Genomic DNA, 21,203 nt, shown 5'->3' on the forward strand with positions numbered 1-21,203 from the left:
GAAAAAAAAATTCTGGGAAGAGTTAGAGGAGAACATGCAAAAGTATGTCCACTATACTGTCAGTAACTTTGGAAAGAGGAAGCAGCTCTTCACCAAGACTTTGTAGTGGAATTGGGGAGCTGTTGACCTCAACTGGGGATGTTGTCGGACAGTGTAAGGAAGGAGTACTTTGAGGATCTCCTAAATCCCACTGATAAACCACAATGGCGAATGCAGGAACTGACAGTGGCAAGGCAGTGGATGTGGATGAGATGAGATGTGGATGATAAGCCTACGAAGGCATGGGATGTGGGAGGTAGTGATTGTCTATCTCTGGCTGTGTACGTTTGTGCAAGCCTGTAGAGTCTCAACAGGTGTCCTTGGAACAGGGAGCAGGAAGTGCGTCTCATTTTCTTGTTCTCTGGGGGTAATTGTTTCCAGCCGAGGTTGTATGGCAGGAGTGTCACAGGGAAGCCAAAAGAGAAAAAGGTTCCCAAATTTGAGTCAATATCTGTCAATTTTGCAGATATCTAATGTCCGTCACTGGTCTCTAGGTCTGTCCAAATCTTGTTGCAAAGCTGCTAGTTTCTCCCTGATGTTTTACAATTTGCAGTCCATAACCACAGTGAGAGTGCTAACAATTTAATTGCTGCTGCTCACCACTGTTTCAATCCAGGAGGCCAGATTGGTGGGGTTTTGAGCCACACTGACCACTTTTACCAATTTTACCAATCAATGATATGACAGGGCCCCACCTAAGTCCATCAGCAAAAACCCTGTTCTCAAAGTTCTGAACAAATAGATATCTTCAAAAACCCCCAGGGTCAGAGCCAGGCACACGACGTGCCACTTCTCCCACCCAGCTATTCAGTATCCAGCAGCAAACGATTCTGCAGGACAGTTGGGTTCCCCCAAACCCAGACTTCTTACCAAGAAGAAGGTGTCAATTGTATTCAATAATTCTTTATTGTTTAGAGAACAGGGCAAGGAGAGCTTCAGAGAAAGAATAAGATGCGACAAGAGGAGCCAGCCAGGAGAGATATGGGAGGGAGAAGGAAAAAATGTGACCGCCAAAGAAAGGTGTGTTACAACTACATCACACTCACCAACCTGCCTGGAAATGTCTATGCCAGGGTACTAGAGAGGAAAATCTGGTGAGAATAGAATTCAGGCGGGAACAATATGTTTTTTGCCCAGGTCATGAAACACTGGACCAGCTCTATACCATCTCTAGGGTGCTTGAGGGTTCATGGGGGTTCACCTGTCCAGTCCACATGTGCATTGTGGACTTGGAGAAGGCATCTGATCATGCATATTGTGGCATTTTGTGGTAGTGCTCTGACAGCATGGGCTATGGTGTGCTCTTTTAAGTGCTCTCCCTATGACCAAATCAGGAGTTTGCCTCACATTGTAGGCAATAAGTCAGACTTGTTCCCTGGTTCATGTTGAACTCTGACAGTGCTGCCCTTTGTCTTTGAATCTGTATATTGTTTTTATAGAGAGACTTTTTAGGTGCAGCCTTGGGCCGGAGGCAGTTTAGTTCGGGAACATTGGGATTTCCTCTCTGCCATTTGTAAATGATTTGTCCTGTTGGCTTTATCCGATCTGGACCTTTAGTGTTCACTGGTAAGGTTTGCTGATGCGGCAGGGATGAGAATCTGGACCGTCCGAGATTATGGTTCTCTGTTGGAAAAAGGTGGTTTGACATCTCCTGGTTGTAGGATAGTCCTTACCCTAGGTGGAGTGTAAGTATCTTGAAGTTTTGCTCATGAGTGAAGGAAGGACAGAACACGAGATTGACAAATGGAGAGGTGCAGTAGTGCAGTCAGTGTACCGGTCTGTTGTGGTGAAGAAGCTGAGCTGAAAAGCAAAGCTGTCAATTTACTGGTTAATTTATGGTCCTACTCTCTCCCATGGTCATGAGCTTATGACTGAAAGGACAAGATCTTGGATACAAGCAGCTGAAATAAGCTTTGTTTGCTTATTGACAGGACGAACCCTCAGAGACTCTTAGGCCCAGTTTACACTAATGCGTTTTAGTTTGAAAACGCATAAGTTTTGCTACGGTTACGCCATCCGTCCACACTACGCCGGAGTTCTCGAGCGCCGAAAACGGAGCGTTTCGAAAACGCTGGAGAGGCCGTTTTCATTCTGAAACGCAGCTGCTCCGTCTCAGTGTGGATGATGGAAAACGGAGACATTTGAAAACGGAGGCGGGGCTGCAGACGTTCGCCTCTCTGATTGGGGCTTTTCCTGAATATTAAGTAGCCTAACACGCACAGTTCAGTCCTGCATCTTCTCCGTGTAAGTTAAAACTTCGCAAGTTTGATCAAGGCTGCAGTCTCTTCTTCTCAGTTTGATATGGAAAACAGACTATACCGAGGACACGGGTAAATCTTCAAAGGGAACGGTGTACTTTATAACTTCATTCACATCACCCTGGCTACGTTGTTTCACTTTCTCAACAATAAAATGTAAACATGATATAAGGAACTGCCTATTTTCATTTTAATATTAACAACTAAACAGACAGCAAAAATGTTGAGGCGTCGTGCTGCAAATATGAGCGTCATCTTCACTGTGTGCATATTTATAACAAAACGGAGCCTACAACAACTGCCTCCTTTCAGTTTCAGTGAAAATACGAAACACACCCTCTCTTTGCTGAATATCAGTTTTAATCGATAATGGCCATTATAAAAGTATAACATACAATAAGTTTATACATTATAGGAAATAAAGGCAAGCGATCAGTCAATATACAGAATGTACGTGCTTACATTAATCATTAACTTATCTTTGCGCTTAGCCAAAACACGTTACCTGAGAACAAGTAATAGATTCCAATGTCCAATGAATATGTCGTTAAATAAAGACAACAAGATGAAAGAAATATTCCGTTTAATAAATATAGTGAGGTTAGATCCAGCGGGAGATGCTTGATGAGAAGTCCGACTAGCACAGCTCTCATCTGGGTAGATTGGCTACAGCGCTTGCCTGAGAGTGTGTGTGTGGTCACGTGATGTGCGTTTTCAGCGTTTTGGTGTGGACGGAGAGCAGTTCAGAAACGCTGGGTGAAACGCGAGTGTGGACGCGGATCGTTTTCATTCTAAAACGCCGTTTTAATACTAAAACGCACTAGTGTAAACGGGGCCTTAGAGAGTCTCCTACATGGAGAGGTTTTCTGGGTTTGTCCCACCAGGAGGATTATGTCTCTCGACTTACCGGGAAATGTATTGGGTTCTCAAGAGTTACTGGAGGAAATGTCTAGGAAAAGGGAAGTCTGGGTTTCTCTGCTGAGACTGCTGTCCTCACACAATCCCAATTCTATTTTTGTACCCCTACCCCTTCCCCTTGGCTCTTGAAACAGAGTGTGAAGGGGAAGGGCTTCAAAATTTACCCCTAAGGAATGAAACACTCGAAAAGGGGCGGGATTAAACAAGATTATTAGACATTAAAGAGATGTCGTGTTTTGATCCTCGATTGGTCTCAGACAGTCAAGTGATGCGATTTCGTAGGTCAGAGTTCACCAAGCTTGAACTTTGCACCGCAGCGACCTGCAAACCTAACGTATGACCCTGTGTTTCCGGTCTGACACATTCGATTGCGTATGAATGGAGGTCTGTGGGGAAAAACTCAAGTGTGACCGCAGCTTATTTTAATACTCTGTCATCAACTATTCCTTACATAATTAACTCACATTATTGATTCACATTAGACCATACTGTAAACAGGCCTTGAAATTGTTGTAGTCCCCATTCGTTAAGTTTATTTATAAACTAATTTTTAAGAGGATCACGTATTTCTGATTGCTTGCAGCCAGTCCTGCATCATCCAATCCATTATTTACCAATCAGACGATTCCTAAGCCACTATTAATACCCTAAGTTCCATATAACAGCCATCTTCGTTTTGAAGAAACCCCCCTTCCACCCCTACTCCTCCTCCTTTCCTTGATGGGTGGCACGGTGGCCCAGTGGTTAGCACTGTTGCCTCACAGCAAGAACTTCACTGGTTTTAGTCCTTACCAAGCCAGTCAACGTTTCTGTGTGGAGTTAACACGTTCTCCCCGTGCTCATGTGATTTTCCCCCAGGTTCCCCGGTTTCCTCCCACCATCCAAAACATGCAACTTAAGTTAATTGACTAATGCAAATCGGCACCAAAAACATGCTCCTAGTAAGTAGTTATCTCATAAGAGCAATCACTATCTGTTCATTAGCTACTATAGCAGGGGAGTTCTTGAGATCTACCTGAGCTAAAACTCCCCTCTCGCCTTTCAAACGGGAGGGAGCCCCAAGCTCGAAGATCTTATGAGCTCATGGCTCTCTCCCAGGACAGCATGCCAAACATGCTTTATAATCAATCAACAGCAAGTGTGAACTCTTGAAATGATATTTTTATATTACATATAAACATTTAGACTTAAAAGACAGTTGTAGTAATTAGCCACTGAGGTCATCAAATTCATTACAGAGCATAAGCAGGGAAAAAGTTGAGTTTTTTGGCTAAGATCAGAAAGTAATTCATTTCCATTAGGCCCTTGATGAAAGTGACTTTGCACTTGTTACAAGCGTTTACTAAAGCCTTTCCAACACAAGATGTTTTCATCAGAACTCTTAGTCAGGAATGTTTCATGCGAGCCTGATTCTCATTGGTGCTTGCATCATTTCCTCTAAATTGTTGTCAAATTTGTCGACATGCACAGAAGATTCTGACTTCAAGGGTTTACGAGAAACAATATTTCCTCTTCACTTGCTTTGATGTTATTAATAATAATTAAGTATCTTTTTAAATGGCAGTTATGATAAATAGACAGATTTTTTTAAAGATATTTAATGGTCCTTTCCTTGCTGATAAAATATTTACTTTCATAGTTGCATCTACGCTTTATATACATTTTTTTTCTCAATTCTACAATAGTCAGTCTACAGCAGGTTCTCAATGGTTGTGTTTTATTCCTTCCCCTGAAATGAATATAGCAAACTTCTCCTTAAGCCTTTTACAGATTGGTTGTAGATCATTTACAGTATGTGTTTGAAAGAAAAAAGTTTGGGGTCATTAAGGTTTTGGAAATATATTTGTCTTCTTTACGCTTATACAGTTACAGTGGCTGCATTCATTTGAACAAATTAAAGTCCAACAGAATAAGAGGATTTTTAAAACTATTTTAAATAATAGTAATAATAATAATAATAATAATAATTATTATTATTATTATTATTATTATTGCTGTTGTTATTATATTAAAAGGGACTAAGCCGAAAAGAAAATGAATGAATGAATAATAATAATAATAATAATTTTAAAAAAGAATTTACTCCCGTGATGGCAAAGCATATTTTTTTTCAGTATGATTACTGTCTCAAATATTATTCTATTTTTTTCCTCCCATCAATTGAAAGCAATTAGGAAATTTTTTTTTGTTTTTTTAAGAAACATGAAGCGCATTGGTACTTTGGGATCAGGACTTGATCCTGGGGTTAAGATAATGTTTTGGCCCCAAATATGATAAAATGACCTTGGTAACACTTTAGTGGTAATATAATGAAGTTGAAGATTAACAACACCAAAAAAATACAGTGATAAAGCCAAGATAAACTGTATTTTCTATATTCAACATATTGTTATATCAGTGTCCTCTTGTCAGATTATTAAATTAAATAAATAAATTTAATCAGAATAAAGACACTGTAGTGCTACAACCAAACAAACGAAATTACCGACAAAATCCACCTTTGCAGTTGAACATACTGTAGTGTGTAATGCAGATCAGATGTCGCATCAGAGCATTTGCACAATTAAAATTTACTGGAACTTAGCGTGTAAATATATATATATATATATATATATATATATATATATATATATATATATATATATATATATATATATATATATATATGAATGTAAATATAATGTAAATATAATATTAATACACAAAATTAAAAGAAAAAATAAAGCAGTTATTAGAAATGAGTTATTAAAACTATTATGTTAAGAAATGTGATGAAAAAAAAATCTTCTCTCCGTTAAACAGAAATTGGGAGAAAAAAAATAAACGGGGGCTAATAATTGTGACTTCAACTGTATATTACATGTACTTTTACATCATTACATTTGCAAACGTTCTGCTCTGGAAAAAAAAAACACTTATTGGTGGACTTATTATTGGTTCTATGAATTTGTTATTAATAGTTAGGCTTTGAGCAAAATGAAATTAAAACACACCTATTATTAAGTAGTGATGAAATCTTCATAACCTCACTTGTGTTAACATGCTATTTTGTAAACTGCAAAAATACATACTTGATTGAAAACAGTTTGTAAAGCCATGAACTGACAGACGGAGAACCAACAAAATGAAAATATCTGAAACTTCAACCCTATTGGTTGACCCTATAAAGGGATCTTATGGTGTGATGTTATAGCGGGAAGGGATTGAGATGGACTTTACCATGGCATTTATAATTTTTTACACAAGTAGAAGAGCACAGCTTCAAAATTAGTGCTCATCCAGCAAGAACGACATCATTTTGAGAAGAGTTGTGTACATCCTATAAGACAATAATAATGAGTCAGGTAACAGATCACCATCTTGGTATGTTTTATTGGAGTTCAACACATGCATTAATCAAACAGTACAGAGAGCAGCTTGAGGTATAACAACAGGTAAGCACACAGACCGACACCAGTCCATCTGAAAAACCAAGACTGACCACACTAATGATCGCTGGGGGGAGAGAGAGAGTACAGCTTATTCCAGCTCTTCACACACACGCACGCACGCACGCATGCAGAAACGCGCTTACGCAAACACATTCATACACATATGTACTGAAAAACACAGGCACACTCACACTCAAATACAAACACAAAAATGTTCAAACACACTCAAACATGACCACGTACACATACACACAAACACGCAAGCACACTCAAACAAATATGCTCAAACACACACAAACATGCACACACAAATACATACCTAAATACACACTCATAATACACACATAATCAAACACACACAAATGTGCAGACGGGCACACACACTCCAATTCAAACACAAACATGCTCAAACACACACAAACGCAAACACACAAATGCACACACAAACATGAATGCAAAAACACGCACACAAGGATACACACTCACACTCAAACACATGCACACAAATGCACACACAAACAAGGATGGACACACTCACACTCAAACATGCCCAAACACATACAAACGCATGCATGCAAACATGCACACAGGCACACACACTCACTCAAACACAAATATGCTCAAACACGCATGTACACACACACACATACAATACAATACACATACATACATACACATGCACACAAATTCACACTCAAGCTCATGCTTAAACACACAAGCATGCACGCACAAATGCGCAGACAGACACACACTCAAATTCCAACACAAATATGCTCAAACACACACGCACAAATGCATATATACACATACACGCACAAACATATACACTCAAACACACAAGCATGCACGCACAAATGCACACACACTCAAACTCAAAGACAAATATGCTCAAACACACACACGCACAAATGCATATACTACATACACTCACAAACGCACACACATATTTACCCAAACACACAAGCATGCATGCACAAATACACACTCAAATTCAAACACAAAAATGCTCAAACACACAATTGTGTATACACAAATGCACACACAAGCAGGGATGTACACACACAGGCACACACACTCAAAGACAAATATGGTCAAACACACACAAACATGCACACAGGCACGCACACTCACAAAGAAAAACACTCAAACACATATATACATATGCACATATATGCACACACAAACACACTCACTTCCTAACACACACACACATGCAAGCACATACTCAAACAAGCAAGCGAAAACACACATAAACATGCACGCTCACACGCAGATGGACAAACACAGGCACGTGCACGCTCACATGAACTCAAACTCACAAACATATGCACGCATGCGCGCACACACACACACACACGCACACACACACACACACACACACATACATACATACATACATACACAAACACACACACATACACAGACACACGCAAGCACACACACACGCAAGCACACACACTACATTGCCACTTCCAATTCAGAGAGGTGTCATTTTGTAAAGCTAGATTCTCTCGTTCCCGTCTCTTGGTGTAAACAGGATGAACATGGTGTTTGCAGCAGACGTCAGGATATCAGGAGCTGTTGTTTACATAGACACACACACACGCACGCACACACAACTCCAAATACATATCAAAAAGAAGAAAAGTGCCGTCCCTATTAAGAAATGCTCTCAACGGTACAAAAGGGTTCCTCTACTGAAGACATTGGCATAACCTGACCGTATACCGGGGTTCATTTTTCATCTGATTGGAATATCTTTACTCCAGCTGAACTGAAAATAAAGATCAAACTTCAAAAGCTACCATTCGCTCCTTTACAGTCCCTTCACACTCATATACAGTAACCAATACTGACTTCAGAAATAAAAGACTCTGAATAAACTTGATTAACATTCTCAAACTGTACATTTATGAGAGTCATTTACAGCCAAAACCGTTTCAAATTGCAACGCGGCATCGACAGATGAAACCGCTGCTGAGAAATTGGTTTAAATGAAGTTATGTGTTTTTATCTGTCAAGATGAACCACTTCAGCAATAGTGTCAAAACCAATCCCAACAGCATTTAAACAGGATGCTTGACATCCATGGGAGGTAAAAATCGGTCGTTTTTACATTAAATTTAGTGTTAATATTAATAACGAACTGGAAGATACAGATATCATAAAAGAAATGAGTTCATTGTGATTACCAGCCCTGTCCCTCATGTCTTCTGTTATGAAAAGAAATAAATAGCACATTTTAGTGATATTCCTCATATTATCAAGCTGCATTGCATCCCTGCTCAAGCTAACTTTGAATTTCAGCAAAATAGCCAATATACTCAAAATATAATAAAGTAAATATCATTGCTACCCAATAAAAGACTATGAATAAACAACTTCAGCTATAGGTAGATCCATGCGCTGTTGCCTTTAAAGAGATAGTTCAACCCAAAATGAAAATGATCCCTTAATTTGCATACTCTCAAGCCATCCTTGGTGCATATGACTTTATTTTTTATTTTTTTAAGATGAACACAGTCAGAGTAGTTTTCCGTTTTTCTTCCATGTTGTATAATGATATTATAATGTGTATAGTGGCAATTTTGAAGCTTCTTAAAGCACATATGCATAATCTCAAATACAACCAGGGGATTTGTGCATGATTTAGGAAGCAGATCGATGCATTGTTATAACATAAACTTCAGGTTCATAAAGTCCAATCACTGAATTGCGGTGGCTGTCGAAAGAATGTTGTCGATAAATTGATTGACTTTTGACTTGACGTATGAGTCAAGATGAAACTGTAGCAGAAGCTTCTAGGATAGACATGATTCGTGGGAATGCAGCGTTTGAGTAATACTCTATACTGCAATGCCATGCCAACTAATTTTTTTGTTTATGTTCATCTTCTGTGATAAACTGTATGGAAAATGGCTCTTGCAAGACCAATGGATAATCAGACGACTAATTAAATGAATTCCTAATTTAAAAAATTGATGTGCTTTTTTACTATCATGCCCAATCGCTCTAAGAACAGGCAGGTACAATGTTTCCACATGAGCTTAGAAAAGCATGGCATGCTCACAAACCACTATTGACCAGGGATTTTAGTCTTGATTAGACATTTATGCTGTGTTTGCGTATGATATCCCCAATAATCCAGGCGGATTTATTCATACTTATTTAATGTAGTAAATATCAGGAAAAAAAAAGTGTCTCAAAAATTGTCCATGTTGCCATTTACTTTACACTTATTTTAGCAAGACAACAGCTGATGCACTTGTGTAACATTCCAAAGAATTCAGTTTTAAGCAGGACCGTGCAAAAAATAAACCTACTTCTGTTCTGACTCGACCAGATTGACAAAGAATGGAATGGTAAAACAAACAGAACTATTCGTGATGACAGTGGAAAAGCAGTTTTTGTTACCAAAATGCATTATTATGATTCATAAGACATGTGTGAACTCCGTGATGGTGTATGGCATAGGTCTCAAACAATTCCTGGAGGGCTACTACTAAGACTACTATGGACTATTAAGCAGATGTGTGTTAAAGGGGGTTGGAGCTAAACTATGCAGAGCTGCGGTCCTCCAGAAATTGAGTTTGACACCATTTGTATATCAGTTTTACAACTGATGTATGTGCTTTTAAAAAGCTCCAAAAATGGCCAATACAGTTTCCAACACCATTATACAGCATGGAAAGCCAAGATAAAATTGAAAAGTACTCCAAATGTGTGTGTCTGATAGAAGAAAAACACCAAAGATAGCTTGTGGGTGAGCAAATTATTGGGTACTTTTGATTTTCGATCAGCTATTCCTTTAATGAACTGGTCTAAATGCTTAATTCAACCAAAAAATGACCCGCATGTGGTTCCAAATTAATAAGAAACTTTTTCCTCTTCACATCTACATCTTAGAATCGTTTCAAAGCTTTGAAGTATTGGGTGAAGACACTTTTAACAAGGGATTAGAAATCTCTAGATTTGTTTTGTTTCCAAAGTCTTAAAGATTTGAAACGTTGCGAGTTTTCAGCCTTCTTCAGAATATCATCTTTTTCTCAAACATGTTTGTGACAGAAATGATGATAATGTTCAGTCTTGGATGAACTTTCCCTTTAAATGATCTGGGTTTGTAATACATATTTTGTGTAGTGTGACAAATCATAAAAAACGATTATCCAGCCAAAAGTGCACTGTCCCTTTGATTTGTGCTCACCTAAACGAACAAATAAAAGCCATACACAAATACAAACACAACTAAAACTCCTCTGGACGTTAAAAGCAATATATGTCTCAAGTTAGTTGACTCTACACTTAAATTATTTTGCTAAAGTTAAACATTTGGTCCGTCAAAACAGTATGTACACAACAGCGAGACACAGCACTCCAACTAAAGATATTACATCAGCACATTCACCTCACGAAATCAAATTCCTGGTGTGCAAACATGAGAGTACCAAACGTCAAATGAGCATTAGTGGACTAAACCTTAAACTACCCACAACCAATTCTTTAAGGCAGATCCATTTCATTCCCTAATAACAAACGCTAAGCTCAACAACGTTTCTGCTGCAGTTGTGGAGCGCAAAATCCAATTTAAACTGCCTCGCAGTCACCATCACTTCACCAGAAACTCCATTTGATTTCGGCCTCATAATAGACAGCATTGAAATGAACGACAGCTTAAATTTGGGCTTTGAACAAAAGCTCTTTTAACACAGCCGAACGGCCAACAGATCTTTCAGTGCAAATTCAATTGAAAAACATACTTTTTTGCTCCTATTAATCCATTCTAATAGGCAATGGTTTTGCCTAATAAAACAATGAGATTTAAAACGATCCAGTGAAGTAAATATAATATATTTTTCCCTCTGATCTGTCTTATGATGCGATATAGGTGCATCTTTTAAATATTCAGTTATTAATTTGAATAAATTATGTCTACGCTTAAACATTTCCTTATAGTCAAGACTCATTCGAGAACAGATTATAATTTTCAGGTTATATGACACAAAATTCTCACATCTGTCAGCTGCTACCATTATCTCTTCCATCTGGTTTATCTTATTAGAGGTATTAACTGGAATTTTTATAATAAATACTCCTATGTATAAGCATCCCTTTAAAGCAATCTGGTAAATAAAATAAAAAAGCTCCCTTTACAGATTATTGTTGAGGAAAGAGAAACAGGATTATTCAGCTGCTGCATGCGGGACCACAGTGAACACAAAGTTAGTCATGGCCGGATCTGACAGTAAACATGAATCTCCTTGCTTTATACCACAAATATCAATTTAAAAAAATAGACATCAACCTCCCGAAACCCGCATGTCAGGGTACGCTTTTAGAGGGAGTTATGGGTGCATCATCTTCAACAGCATTTTTTTTTTCCTCAATGGAATGAAAACTTGGTGTAGTATGAAAATGTCCGTTATGAAAATGTCTACATCGTGAATCAGTTCTGATGGCCTCAGCTGTGATAGTGTTGATTGTGCTGGAGAAGCAGGAAGCAGGAGAGAAAGAGGAGATGCTGACGGATCTGCACAGGATCTGACACTTATCTACAAGGCAAAGAGGGTGTCCTCGGATCTGCCTGTTTTTTTACTTGCATTGGCAGAGGAGCCGGCAGCAGCAGAAAGCTCATCGGTCGGGGGGGTCGGCAGCGTGGGCACCATCTCTGCTGCTTTGGCTCTCTCCTCTAGAAACTTGTCGAACTCTGAAAGTTTCCATGGAGACAGTATTGTTAGAAACATTTTAACTACATACAGCGCTCAGCATATACAATTACACCCCTCACAAATCTATCTTTTAAAATTCATATTTTTAATAGGAAGCTATACAATATATTTGTTCATATACATTAGATTAGTCAGTACTGAAGCCTAATCTGGAGCTTATCAAACAAATAACTTACGATAACGGTCCAAAAACGTGTACACCCAAATTTATGTTATAGAAAAATATTAAATACAATTAAAAAAAAAAAAGAGGAAAAATCAAGAGAAGCAAATAAAATTTTAAAATTAGGTTGAAATTTTGTAGTTTCTAGTATTTTTTGCAACACTTTGCTGGAATTTAATTGTTTTATCTTTCAATTTCTAAATATGTTTAGTGACTAAAATATAATTTTAATAAATATATCCATTTAAAAATCTGTTTTGTTTAAATGCACTAAAATGCATTGCCTATATTAACTGAGAAATGGAAAAAAAAAAATCATTTTCAAAATGGGGTGTACTATGCTGTGCACTGTGAATACAATATATATTAAAGCTTAATAACATTACAAACATTAATCAGTAAGAAGCTGAAATTCTATTTTTTTTTTAAGTAATAACTGCAGTTATTTTAAAGTCTGTGTGAAATCAAAAACTTTTTATTTTGCTAGCACACATTATTGATTGTAATGTAAAAAAATCCTCTGTGCAAGTTAATCCACAGAATAATTTTGTTTTGATGATCTTTAATCAAAATCTGCTCAGTTGTTTCAGCGTTTGGAGTGGCAGTCCTTCTGTTGACATCAGCCACAATAATCTTAACCATGATATTAGTCAATCCTCCTGTTTTTGCTGGGATTCTCCCGTATTTTACCGCTATCGTCCAGTTTAAGTATTTTTCCTGTAATACTCTCATATTTTTAATCTTTCTATGAAACTGAAAGTAGCATCAAAAGCCGATCTCAAATGTGAAATAATCGAAAGAGCTGTTCGAGGAAATTAAGCCTTTGCTTCATTTTGGCTTGAAAGGATGTTGAAATTAATATTAACATAGCTGCAAGTGTTAATTTTGACAGCAAATGTTTATTTAGTTTTAGTCTTAGTCTTTTGACTAAGATACTATTTTAGTTTTAGTCATATTTTAGTCTTCTGAAACATTTTAATTTAGGTGTAATTTAGGTAGTGTTCTCGCCTCACAGCAGAAAAATCGCTGGTTCGAGCCTCGGCTGGGTTAGTCAGCGTTTCTGTGTGGAGTTTGCATGTTCTTCCTGCGTTCGCGTGGGTTTCCTCCGCGTGCTCCCCCACAGTCCAAAGACATGTGGTATAGGTGTATTAAGTTGGCTAAATTGTCCGTTGTGTATAAGTGTGTGTGGATGTTTCTCAGAGATGGGTTGCAGCTGGAAGGGCATCTGTTGTGAAAAAACGTGCTGGATAAATTGGCGGTTCATACTGCTGTGGTGACCCCAGTTTAATAAAAAGACTAAGTCGAAAAGAAAATAAATGAATGAATGAATAAGTGTAATTTAATTTAAATATTGTATAAAATATTTTAACTTAAAATTAAATAATTTTTTTTTATCTTATTAAAATTGGCAATATAGCTTTTCCAAAGAAGACCAAAAATTGTGGTCATGGTGCTCAGCTATAGCACTGATTAAATAAGTAGAGTAATGAAATATGGCTGGCAAATAATATTGTGTTATCTTGTAAAATTTGCACTCAGTCCCATGGCTGTGTAAACTCACATAGAGGAATTCTAAAGCGAAGATGCACATAAAAAAAAAATAAATAAAGGTGCACTTCACTTCAAGGCAGTTTTGTTATCTTACGAAACGCCTAGCCTAACCAAACGCGAGTTAGCCAAACTGTAGTCGCAGCTAAAATGAAACATGAGAGGAAATGATTCACGAAAATGAATGCTATGAACATAAACATTTGAAAATGACCAAACTATCAAACTTTTAATGCACAATCGGATGGCATCAATTGTCTAATGGTCAGCGAGAGGCTATACTGTTTAAGTTAAGCAAAAGCACACACACACGCACGCACGTGCGAGTAAATTTCAGGATGATTCTCTGGCATTCTGGTGTTGCTTTAGATTTGTTGTTTTTATGAGCTATTTCCTCCCCATACTGTTTACTGTTTTTTTTGTCTTGATATCAAACAAGAATGTTCTTTTTTCACAGCAGTTGCCATTTCATTATAGTTTAATCCAACAGACAAACGCCCCTATGGAAGATGATGTAATCGCATCCTGCGTCTACTGTACAGCAGTTACTTTTCAAATGTGTGTGTGTGAGCATCATGCATCACACACCAAGATTAATTCTGATTGGATATTTTCCAAAAACCGTCCATCAAATCACATTCTCATCTCTTTTTTTATTAGTTAACGAAAATGTCAGTATATTTTTATTATAGTTCTTATCATCACTTAATTTTTATTTATTTTTCGCCGATAGAAAGTTATTCGTCAAGAAAAATTATGACAAAAATAAGTCAACGAAATTAACACTGATACTCGCATTCATTTCATTTACATTAAAGCTATGCATCGATCTTTATATGCAGCCTCTGAATCAGTCCATTCATGGTGCTGCCTGATTGATGCACTCCGTAGCGATAAACACACTGCTCTCGGATCAGCTTCTGTACATGCCATTTGAAGAGGAGTGAAAGTGGATACTTTTGAATTTGGGTGATCCTTTTAAAACAGACAAATACACTTAATAATATGTAAACATATCTGTCCCGGCGTGTTTCATTTTAAACAAATAATTTAGTCTTAAATAAGCATGAACAGTTACGGAAGTAATCAAATGTTTTCATTATAGATCAGTGGATTCCTAAAGTGACACCTCTGTTATCAAACAAAACAGTGAATCAAAGCGAGACATTCGCTGCTTTTCTCAAAATAACTATAGTAACTTTAATCAGTATTAAATACACTAAATAATAAGTAAAGGAGATTTTATGACTTGATTTAATTTCTGTATAAAGCATTTTATTTCAATTTTCTAATCTTTGTTATGTATTCTATCATTTGAAGCTAATTTCCTCCCCATATTTTGTAACTGTTTCAATAAGGCTTTTATAAAGGGACGTGAGGTATGGGATTGTATTTCGTTTATTTATATCCCAATGATGACAAATATGTCAACCACGCCCCACCCTTACTGAATATTCTGTTTCAATTGGAAGTACATCAACATAATAAATAAAAATCTCTACACAGTTCACACAGACTTTAAGAGCAAATGCACAGATCCAATATACTGATATACATCTTTTTTCAACTTTTTATGTTAATTTAAGGCATAACTGTGTTTCTTTGAATACTTGACATAATCTTGCATGTATTTATTTGTATATTTCAAAACTCAAAAACAGCTAAAAGAGTGCAGTTTGTGTCTGTATATGTAGAGCACAGGACTGAATTGAGTTCTCCTTTTACAGTATAACATTTGTGTTAGGCAATGATTAATCCAGATTATATTGAGAAATTGTAATTTAGATATAAAATATATGTGTATAATTCATATTATATATAAATTGAAATATCTATGTAAATACTTTTTTTGTATATTTATGTTTTTAATGGTTTGTGTAATACACAGTTTGTAAAGTAAGTAACATGTCACGATTATTTTCTATTAGACACAATGTACTGTAGGCGTTGGGAATAAAGCAGCTGATATTAATTTACACCAATGAGACTAAGGGTTGATTCCTAACAATAGAGAGATTTCAGTTCCTATCTAAGCTTTCCATGCCCTATTTACCTCTCCCTTTCTTCATGAGTTCAATACTTCTTTCCTGTGCCAATTAATTTTATTACAATTATATACATTTCTAAACTATTTAGTTTTGTTTTCTTGGTGTATGGATTACTTTGGTTGTTAACAACATTTGGTGAAAATTTCAAGTCAACAGCAGCTTTAAAAATGATTTCTAAAGAAATAGTAACATGTTCTTAATTATATACACATATTAAATATAATACACACATTTTATATAAAAACAAACTTTTATTTTGCAAGTTATTAATCATTGCCCAGATGAAATCAGATAATAGTTTAATTTTGCATTTAACTAATATAATCTATAAGTTATGCTATATTTGTCCCACATTGTCAACTTTTAATAACACGCATTTGACTTTTACTAAAGTCTCTTTTAATAACTGCTCAGTTCTTGGTATAACAACAAACTTTTTTTAAACAAACTTTTATATTTACTTTCATTATCCTGCTGAACTTTCAACATCTAATACCTAAAAATGCAATATAGGGGCTTCTACCTTCCCTAATATGAGTAAAAGATGAGACTTTAATGTTTTTAACAAATTGTCAAAATAAAAATGTGTGGGCAAAAATGACACCCGTCAAGATGTTTGTCAAAATTGTACATATTTAGTCTGATCTGAACTTGTTTAATAGTCAATACTAGGGCAGGGCGATTTAGCAAAAAAAAAATAAAAAATCTAGGTTTTTCATAAAGTTTGACCGATTCACGATTTCAATTTTCTTTTTATTGTGTCACTAGTCTTCTCAAAACATTACAACAACATGACTGAAGTAACATTCTCTTTAAAAGTAACTTTGTATTTTTAATGCCCATGTCATACAAAAATCGGTCAAGGTGTAAATAAAAGTAAAACAAATTCACAAGTTAAATAGCATTGCTGAAGATTTGAATAAGAAATATTTGTGTAAATATTGCAATTGTAGGAATACAGAGGTATTTTTTGCAAGTTTTGCTAAGCCTAGGAAAGATTGGCTGTCAGCTCGGCATTGACTTTGTCTTCTCATTAAATGACAGGTTGTAAAGCTGCTGCCTTTTTCTTAAAAAGATACAGTGGAAGTAAAGGACTGAACATGGAAACTGTAAAGCCTAATTTAACCCAATGTGTGAAGTTGTGTACATATAGCAGGAGCAAATACAAGTACCAGATGTGTGTCTAATATAAAATAATATATTTAATCTATTTTCCTTTTTTCCCCCTTTTAAATACCGATCATTTGATGCGCTTTGCTCCACTCTCTGTATTATGCTGCCTAATCTGTCTGGTTTTTAACTAGGTCCGCTAAGTGACGTCATGGGGCGGGTACTTTCATTTTCACTGCTACAGTCCCTCACCTCTACTCGTGTTCAAACCAAAAGATCGGCACGGTTTTTCACATGGCAGGCTTTTACATCCTTCATACATGTTGAGATCGAGTTTATTGACTTGATGAGGGAATATGTCTTGACAATCCACACAGATGTGCAACAAGTAAAAAAATCCTACATGACTTCATGCTTTAACAGGCAGTCAAGCAGGTCGCACACCAGAAGCGCCGCGATACGGCGCGCACATGACAGTTTAAACTATCACACACCAAACGCGCACATTCGCATGATATTTAACATGAAACTAATCAGATGGCGATCTGTGGCAAGGCTGAAATATGAACTGCTTCGTGAATCGTGGCTGGGCGGCGCCGGTGTGTGCATAGAAACCTGTTTAGAATTCTAAAATCCATGGCGCTGCGTGGTGCTGCGTGGCGCGTTGCCGAGAGGCGCTTCTGGTGTGCTTTCTGCTTCAAACAGAGTGTGAACCAAAGCGCATTGGTGCCATTATAATGTATTAAATATATATATATATTTTTTTTTTTTAAATTGCGATTTCTCGATTTGATTCTAAATGAAATCGTCTTAAAACTTAAATTCAAATTAATTGGGGAGGAAAAAAAAAAACGGAAAAATCGCCCAGCTCTAGTCAATACTAAAATTTATTGCATTTTCAATTATTAATAATTCTTGCTGACAAATTGTCAAAACACTTGTGGTTTGAAGGACAAAGACAGCAAATTATACAAACGAAATTAAAATAATCAGTATTTTGAGTCTTTTATTAGTTATCAAATTATTATTGTTCCAAATGAATCAGCATTTTTAATCAAGTAATTCTTCATACCTTCACTTGTCACACCCTCCTCACCTTCATCTCCTTTCTGGAGGAAAGCAGATAAAAAAGTAAGTTTTCAGCACATTAATAGTTTCAGGCTTATCTCAAACCAAATCGGACAATCTTATTTTTCTCATCAAAAAGCCAATAGAACTTCAGAACTTTTCTTGATTTAACAGCACATTTTTAAATTACATTACACAAACCATCCACAGAGTCATTTATTAGTATAGACCATAACAGCGTTAAAAGCATGTCAAGCAAGCATCTACACTATGCACCCAGCCTATACTAAAATTAAGTAATAATCTGTGAGAATATCCAAGAAAAAAAGGAACGAAAAAGGAACGCAAGAGGAGAATCGTTAGTGACCCCAATCAGAGGGTACAAGGTAGTCAGCCAAGAATGAAAGAAAACAAACAAACAAACAAACAAACAAACAAACAAACAAACAAACAAACAAAAAAGGAATATGCAATTACAAAAGCATATTTCTTTTCAAAGTGGGTTATGTCCTGAAGAACAAGGAAAAAAGGATGAAATAAAATAAACAAAAGGAAATCTCACCACATCAGTACTGAGCCACTCCTCAATGTCATCCATGACAGAGGACTGGTCTAGAGCTGCCTATGGACCCAAACCATGGGCCGGAGCCAAGCAAATAAACCATAAAAATCCCAAGAATACATGACAAAACAAACAAATGACAAAAAAGGAAAAACAAAAAACAAGAAGACTTTAACATAAGTCTTAAATCAAAACAATATTTAGCAAACACACCCCCAAATGGACACATGAAAAATTAAACCAAACACATGCACAGCCTGTCTCTGCAGAATACAGTCATTTAAGACATCATACATTAAAAGAGCTACACTGACTGAATCCGTATTTTAATGCATAATTAAAAGCAAATATAATGTAAATAAAAGTACTGCTTCCAGAAAGAGTTTCTACAAGCCCAAATGTTTGTGTTTATCATCATCTCAAACCTGGCTTCAAATTCAAATTCTTTAGTTTGAGATCTGACTCATTATGCATATTACCGTCTACAGTGTTTTCAGAAGCATCCTTTGAAAATTATAGTAATTTATATGCTTTCTGAAGCTTTTAGCATCGAGCTGTATCATTTAAAAAAAAAAAAAAAAAAAAAAACTGAGTAAAGTCATAGAAAACTCACAGTAGCGTTTTGTTGTCTGACATCTAAAGTTGGGGCCACTCCACTTGAAGCCTTTGTGTCTTCGAATGGAGCGCTGAAAAGTCCACCAAGGCATTAGTTAAATGACAATATAATAAAATCCAAAACAATATAATAGTTAAACTAAAGGTTAAGACTAGGGATGGGTATCGTTAAGATTCTACTGATATTACTACTTTTATCTATACCACTTATCGATTCAGTACTTTATCTGTTCTCTTATCAATAGTTTTGTAGTGTTTTTCAACAAAAAAAGACAAAAAAAATGTAACAAAATAACAACAATTTATTTTATTATTAAATTATGTAACATAAAACGAAACAAATAATTGTAAAACAAATAAATAATTTTTTTCCCTGTAAAAGAATAGATAATGGTTTGAAGGAAAACGACTCAGTTTTTTAACCTTTTCAGGTAGAAGTCAGGAGGATCTTTCTTGGTTTATTAAAAAACACCCTCTTTGATTTGCAAAATGCAGTTAAATGAGATAATGGTTATGATTTTTCATTAACGCAATCACATGAATGAGTTAACTGTTTATCTAATACAGTTTTGGGGCATCTTGCAATGTAAAAATAAGCAGTTTTTTTAAATAATTTCTTAAAAAGCATCGTTTATTATTAAGCTATTCATAGGCTACATTAGTAAATACAGCTTTCTGTGTGTGTGCTTAGTGAGAGCCTCCGCTGAGTGCGTGCGCACAGCCGAGAACTGTGAAGGCTTTTATACTTGATGCACTCGCTGGAAACAAGAGCATTTCTCATGTGAGACTTTGCAGACGAATATCAAATAACGCAAATTAGAAAAGGTTGGTCAGTTAAATTATACTACTGTAAGTAATTTTTACCATGTGCAAGTAATGTTTTACTCTAGCCAATAATTCTCCAGTACCGATACCAGAACCGTTAACGTCATAGCTTATCGATACTCCAGTCTTTTATAATGTAGCACCGATACCGATAAAGCACCAAGTTTTGGTACCCATCCCTGTTTACAACACACTTTTATTGAAACCGGACGGTAGAGATCTTGTAGTTTGAACAGTCTGATCCTATAAAATTTATCTGAAATCAAGGGGGTATGATGTCATTAGCAAGGCCACAAAGGTTATGGTGCTTGCAGTTAGTTAAAGTTGCTTATTTAAAAAAATTTTTTTTAAACATTTGGGATAATGTATGCCAGGGGTGACCAATCCTGTTCCTTGAGATCTGCATTCCTGCAGAATTCAGTTGCAACCCTCACTAAATACATCTGTCTGTAATTACCAAGTGCTGTTCGGATCCTAATTGATTGGTTCAGGTGTGTTTGATAAGAGTTGGACCTGAACTCTCTAGGAAGGCGGATCTCCAAGAACAGGGTTGAGCACCCCTGATGTACGCACATAAGAACATAATACATAATACCATTTTAGTGTTTTTTGAATATTTTAATTAAATAAACATTATATACTATGCCTTTAAGCCAAAACGCGGCCCCAACTTATTATTAGCCAGGTGTAACAAATAAGTGGCTAATAAGCATATATTATAGGCTTTGAGTTCAATGAAATTAATGTTTCATACCTTTTCCACTCAGGAACGGTGCCAGTCCTAGTTTGGGCAAACATGTCAAAGTCATCTTGGGGTTGACAGGTGGCCAAAGAGCTCAAGGTGCCGCTCACACTGTCCGAACCAACGTCTGTAAAAAATCAAAGAACAGCA

General features: G+C 36.3%; 1 protein-coding gene across 9 annotated transcripts in view; it reads right to left on the reverse strand.

Moving 5' to 3' along the window:
- Nucleotides 1-6,562: 6,562 nt before the first annotated feature.
- The window catches only part of tom1l2b (target of myb1 like 2 membrane trafficking protein b), a 30,457-nt gene continuing 15,816 nt past the window's right edge, over nt 6,563-21,203 (reverse strand). For 4 of the 9 annotated variants that reach the window (XR_012387629.1, XR_012387627.1, XM_073917699.1 and 1 more), the window contains exons 11-14: nt 21,066-21,180; nt 19,485-19,557; nt 18,314-18,350; nt 6,563-12,350 (exon numbers count right to left, since the gene is read on the reverse strand). Coding sequence is in view for 4 of the 9 variants with exons in the window: in XM_073917699.1 (XP_073773800.1) it covers nt 12,196-12,350; nt 18,314-18,350; nt 19,485-19,557; nt 21,066-21,180 (380 nt within the window). In the remaining 5 variants the exon portion in view is untranslated. 9 annotated transcript variants of the gene reach the window in all.

The sequence above is a fragment of the Danio rerio genome, chromosome 12, assembly GCF_049306965.1.
Source record: "Danio rerio strain Tuebingen ecotype United States chromosome 12, GRCz12tu, whole genome shotgun sequence".
Lineage (NCBI taxonomy): Eukaryota > Metazoa > Chordata > Actinopteri > Cypriniformes > Danionidae > Danio > Danio rerio.